Source organism: Diadema setosum, chromosome 2 (genome assembly GCF_964275005.1).
Source record: "Diadema setosum chromosome 2, eeDiaSeto1, whole genome shotgun sequence".
NCBI lineage: Eukaryota > Metazoa > Echinodermata > Echinoidea > Diadematoida > Diadematidae > Diadema > Diadema setosum.
The window spans coordinates 9,085,142-9,090,788 of NC_092686.1; the positions used below are offsets into that span (position 1 = coordinate 9,085,142).

The window sequence follows — 5,647 nt, forward strand, 5'->3', positions numbered from 1 at the left end:
TTATAATGTTATTGTTTTCCTATACGGTTTTCGCAACACATCCCGATCCGCCTGCTAATACTGGACTTCGCTGATCTTATCGGTTTTGCTTTATCTCTCATTTGTCGTGTTATTTTCATTATCAGTCATATCAAATTCAATGCAATCACTGGCAATGCCGAATGCACCAGCAGTTGCTGGACCAGGGTTGCTGGACCAAGGGGGGCACTCTGGACTGTTCGCATTGCCACAAGTGTAAATAGTGATGGACAATCTTGTGGGATTTGAAATATCATTGATCGACGGTGGTCTACAAACATAATGTAGACATCTGGAGATTAAGGTACGAAACTGGGTTTTTTCTTCTTGCCCAACCAGCTTTCCCGAAATCGAAAGCAATTCTTGCTCTTGCCAATATCACGAAATTACTACAGCATCAAAATCATCATGTTATTGCATGTTGCAGTTTGGAAACTGCTAAATTTCCCGCAGTTTGGAAAGCGTTAAATTTCCCAAGAAAATCCATTCTTACCAAACACGCGAAACACAGAACAGTGCGACTACAAAATCATGCCAAAGGGACGGATTTGTTTGTTTGTTTGTTGTTGTTTTTTGGAGGGGGTTAGAAGCAGATAGTTCTCACAAACTTTCATTTTATCATCATCAAGAAAATGACAGCGTTCTCAGTCGTCGCCTCGGAGGGGAGTCATGGCATTTGCTATGACAAAATCCTGCTGAAGGGACGTATTTGTTTAGTTTTGTTTTGTTTGGGGGGGGGGGGGTTGGAAGCGGACAGTTCTCACAAACTTTCGATTTTATCATCATGATATCATTAATTGTGTATACAGATTTGGCAAGCAGCATCCCAGAACACAACAAAGTGTCCTTTCCATATGTTTCACAGTCGTCGTATCTGAGGGGAGTCATGGCATTTATGGTATATGACATAGGTCACAGGTCACACGTGTGATTTTAGTAAGTTTTACACTCGACTAAAAACAAAACAAAACAAAACACAAAACTATCACCAGGTTCCTCTCTTCTGGTTGTTATAAGTTAAAGGCTTAGTAGGTCATTACAAAAATATATAAACCGTATATAGTCTTGTTTAGTTAAATTGAATTAAATTTCCGCAAAATCCATTACATCACGGGATTTTCGTTATCAATTAATTCACACTCAAGTTATCTAGAGCACGTTTTGGGATAAAGTTCAGACATTATTTTTCATGGTCGCAACCACATTAGTTATGATGAATCTACCATTTGGAGTCACGGACGCACTTTTGACAAAATAAAACGCATCGCTGAAGGTTATCCTGTTTGGGGAAAGTGGAAAGCCCGACAGAGGTATTGTAAACTGTACTATGGGATACTAGATACCATATACCAGCAGATTGCGTAGAATTATCGACGATTTCTATTCAAGTCGGGATCCGTACAACCCATGTTATGAAGTAAAACTTTTTTTTTCTCGACTGTTGGCCTTCGCATGCAAACTCATTATCGTGATCACGTAGTGGTATCTGCCACATTATCCTATAGTTCCACAGGTGCGAAATTGCAAATCCAGACCTTGAATTACCACAGCTGAGCAGCTTCACACTGAAAAAAAAAAAAACAAAGAAAAAATTATTTTCTCATTGGATGTGGAGTTTTAATAAGAATTGGAATCTTATTACCAAAGCAGTGATAAAATAGCAACCACCCTAAACTTGTTTGTGTTTTATCAATCCGCACCAAAACAAATTTGTATAGTCTCTCTAAGTTCAGATAGGTGCATTTTGCCGAGGAATCAATTCATCTTCATCAAACCATGGATAATCAATACAATGTAGGCCTACTTGTCAAGTTGACATTCCTCAGTTTTGAAGTTTCTTCACACCCTATTTCATAATACTGATACGCCCACGTAAATAGTTCCATGATAATCCCATTCTCCGTGATAAGACCAATGAGGTGTGTGATACCTCCTTGTATATCCGGCAAAATACTTTGGGCTTTCTCTCCATGAGTACGATACCTTTTGTACGGATGATTTCTAGGAATGACATCACTTCACTTCAGGCCATTGCCTGTAGCCTGCCAACCACATAACCGGATGAGGTGGTGTATAGTTTAGTTGTAATTGCGTAACAAAACCCCTAATAACAAATCAGTTCTAACCAGTCCGTAATAGAGGCTAAGGAATCACATGGACCCCATCGATGCACGTGGACGATGAAAACAAACAACAGAATCAAAACATCACTCTTCATCCGTTCGTGACTATTGGGATCGTTTAATAAGGCTGATAAAAAAAGTCAAATATATTTCAGGACAATGCCCTACTTTCCTTTATCACTGACATCGCACACTTTGTCGTGTTATCATCATGGCAGGCCTATACGCTGCTTGTTTTCAGATACATGTACCATCGTGGGTTTATTTCATTGTTTCTTTCATTGTCATCCCTTCCAGGAAAAACGAACAAACAAACAAACACAGCAAAATCCAGAGCAAAACACAGCAAAATGATGTCCCTTGCTTGTGATAGTATAGGCCTACTTGACCGAGCAAACAGTAACCTCACGGAGGAAAGGACAAAAGTAGAAGCTGTATACATCGGCCTACTTACAGCGATAGGATCCAGAGATTTGTGTAAACAACGGATTAAAGAAAATGGCTGGAAAATGGATTCATAAAGATCATGAAGCATTTAGGTAGAACTCAAAACGAAAACTAAGAGAGACAAAGAAATCTTTGCTGAGAATGTGCATGTGTTTTACTAGCACCCCATCTCCTCTGTGTCATAATGATAGTTCGCGTCTTTCCTTATTAATTTCCATGTCGCGTGAGTAATACTGGGCCCCGTAAGCCCACTGGGCATGCATCTTGTTGTCAAGCAAGAAAAGTTTTAAACACTTCAGCCCTAGGATTGAGTCTAGTCGCACTAAGGACACTGAACGTTTAACCTTTGTTGTCTTGCATCGCATTACGTCTGCAGAGAGACAGTGTGTGTCGCCAGACCGTAACAGATGGTAAACTGCACGATTTGAACAAGCTCTTGCACGGATGTGTACCGTGTGTGTGTGTGTGTGTGTATGTGTGCTTTCCCTTGGTAAGAGCTGTGTTGTCTGCGCAATACTACACGCATCCACCATGCGTCGGTTGTGTACGCATTGCAGATACCTCAATCTACAACACGGTTGTCTGCAGATTTTTAAGTTGCTTGTATCTGCGTTCACATCGTGCATGTAAGACAGTGACTTTTTTTACAGCTAGGTTGAACATTACATCGGAGAATCAACTGTAGCAGATTTTGAGACCCATTTCGCGGGAAAACTCGCGAAGGAACGAGGAAAAAATGGACGAAATCAAGAGCGAGTGTGTGGAGATCGTACCGGAGTTGCATGAGGTCCATGATCTGACGTCTGTAGCGGTGAACACTGTGAGCTCGCCCCAACAGGAGCGAAATGAGAGGGAGATGGTGATTCGTTTCATCGAAATGGTCAAGCAATGCCCCGGGATCTGGGACGTGTCCAGCGAGGCCTATCGAAACAAACTGATAAGAAGACGAAGCTTTCGGAGAATCGGCGAAGAACTCGGATGGTCATGTGAATATAATTTTTTCTTTCCTTTTTTTTTTTTACCTCTTCAAAATACTAAGTCTTGATAGATGTTGTTGTGCAGTTTACTTAATGTCGTTTTCGTGATTATTACAAAAATAACGTAGATTTAAAGAAAAAAAAAAACTACACAGTATTGCGAGTCGGCCTGCTGTACAAAGTATTCAATGCAATAATTATCCATTCATCTAAAGTTTATTGCTCTTAATTGAATGAAGCCAAGGTCCCCACTTAATTGTGTGGTCAGAATGTGTTTGGTCTTTACGACAGTCAAAAATGTTACAAATAGACCCTGTGTAACGTCTATAGTCTAAAGTCCCCCAAAAGGCTCGTTAAACACAACTTGTGATTAGTATTATTTCAGAGACCTTCCTTGATCATTATTCTCGTTTGTCTGATATCAGTTGATGACGTGGTGAAGAAATATAACAATCTCAGGACCTACTACTCGAAAGAAATAATCAAAGAGAAGAAATCCGTCGGCTACAAGTCCAAGTGGCCTTACTTCAACCAACTTGACACCTTCATGCGGCAGACTGTGCACATGCGGATGAAGCCAGGAATGCGTGCACGTATGGTGAGAACGCACACGCATTTTGTTGTTGTTGCTGTTACTATAATTGTCTTTGTTCTGAACTCAGTCATAACCACTGTCGATCACGTGATACATTATGTCAATGGTATTTTGATGTGATTGCACTGAGATGGGTCGACTTGAGACATCAATGAGTCAATGCAGTTGTCGCACCGAAGGCATAAAAAAGGTATCCCTAATTGAATACTACAGCATGTAAAGAGTAGGTAGGACCCCTACGTGCCAATAGACCCTATATTGCATATTTGTAATTTTAGCCTGATACCAACAGCTCTTTAAAGGTTTGGATTAAAGATACAGTCTTTGTGCTATATATTTCTTATATGACGTCAGCTGAGGAAGCACGGCTGATTGGACAGGTAGAATCACACTTAGTATCAAACTATATACCCTTTTCCCCCTAAATCATTGGCAGACATTGTTGGAGAAGAGGGCGAATGACCGGCTGGCGGGATATGACGTCATGGTAGGCGGCACGACCCTGCGACGAAAGCGACTGCTAGTGAACCCCAGCGACGTCCGACACAGGCAGAGCTTCCACCCGAGATCAGTCAACACAGTTTCAGCGACGGCGACAGCACCTGATCCGACCTTCCTGTCGCTGTCATCGTCCGCGCCGCCGATATCCCCATCAGCGAGCGGGCCCCAGGCAAACATATCGCACCTACCGTCCGCCCTCGTCCCGCAGCAGCACAACCAGCCGACGTCGTCGACGCAGTCGCAGTCCCAGAGGCAACACGTGACACCGCAACAGCAACAGCAACAGCGTCAACACGGAGCCCAGCAACAACCGCCACAGTCACGCGCCAAACAACAATTAGCAGTGCCAACCGTGACGAAGAATGCCAACGAGCGGCAGGACTCGCCGTCGACGTTAACCGCGCCGTCGGGGAGTTCACTCCTGGAGACCGACAGCGGCGACGTCATTTTCAGCAAACTGATCGCCAGCCAGATGGCGAAGATAAAGGAAGGCCGAAAGAAGGAACAGCTGAAAATCAGCCTGATGCAGCAGATCGTCGAGGCCATGTTTGACGACACCAGTGGTTAGGGGTTATCAGAGATGCAGTAGAGACACACCTTTACCTATGAATGGTGACGTGGATCCTAGTCAAGTGATTGGCTGAGAACTATCACGTCTTTTATCTTGCCTGAAGGCGCAACTTTACTTTTTACAGAGCGATAGTACATGAGAGAAACCAAGCCCCAAATATAATTAATGTGGACTAAGTGAAAGCAGCAATATTAGCTGAACACATCAGTGAAATTTTGGGAAAATCGGACAATCGATTCAAAAGTTATTAATTTTGTAAAGTTTTGGTAGCGTCATCGATGAATAAGGAGACATCGATGAATAAGAAGAATAAGGAAAATATTTCATGACGTCATTAGGAACAACAAGTTAGGGGAAAATGTAAAAAAAAACAAACAAACATATTTTCACTTTTCTACCGTGATGAACGAGCACT

General features: G+C 42.3%; 1 protein-coding gene across 1 annotated transcript; it reads left to right on the plus strand.

Moving 5' to 3' along the window:
- The first annotated feature begins 3,324 nt into the window (after window positions 1-3,324).
- LOC140238146 (uncharacterized) lies at window positions 3,325-5,413 on the plus strand. Its single transcript, XM_072318088.1, has 3 exons — window positions 3,325-3,574; window positions 3,991-4,163; window positions 4,597-5,413. The coding sequence occupies exons 1-3, from the start codon at window positions 3,325-3,327 to the stop codon at window positions 5,227-5,229; spliced, it is 1,056 nt and encodes a 351-aa protein (XP_072174189.1). The 3' UTR covers window positions 5,230-5,413.
- Window positions 5,414-5,647: the final 234 nt, after the last annotated feature.

What these genes read in the sequence shown, in the direction of transcription:
- LOC140238146 (XM_072318088.1), top strand. Translation starts at nt 3,325, where the DNA reads ATGGACGAAATCAAGAGCGAGTGTGTGGAGATCGTACCGGAGTTGCAT. An exon ending in CGAAGAACTCGGATGGTCAT is followed by an intron (nt 3,575 to 3,990) that starts GTGAATATAATT and finishes GTCTGATATCAG; the next exon opens with TTGATGACGTGGTGAAGAAA. An exon ending in CAGGAATGCGTGCACGTATG is followed by an intron (nt 4,164 to 4,596) that starts GTGAGAACGCAC and finishes AATCATTGGCAG; the next exon opens with ACATTGTTGGAGAAGAGGGC.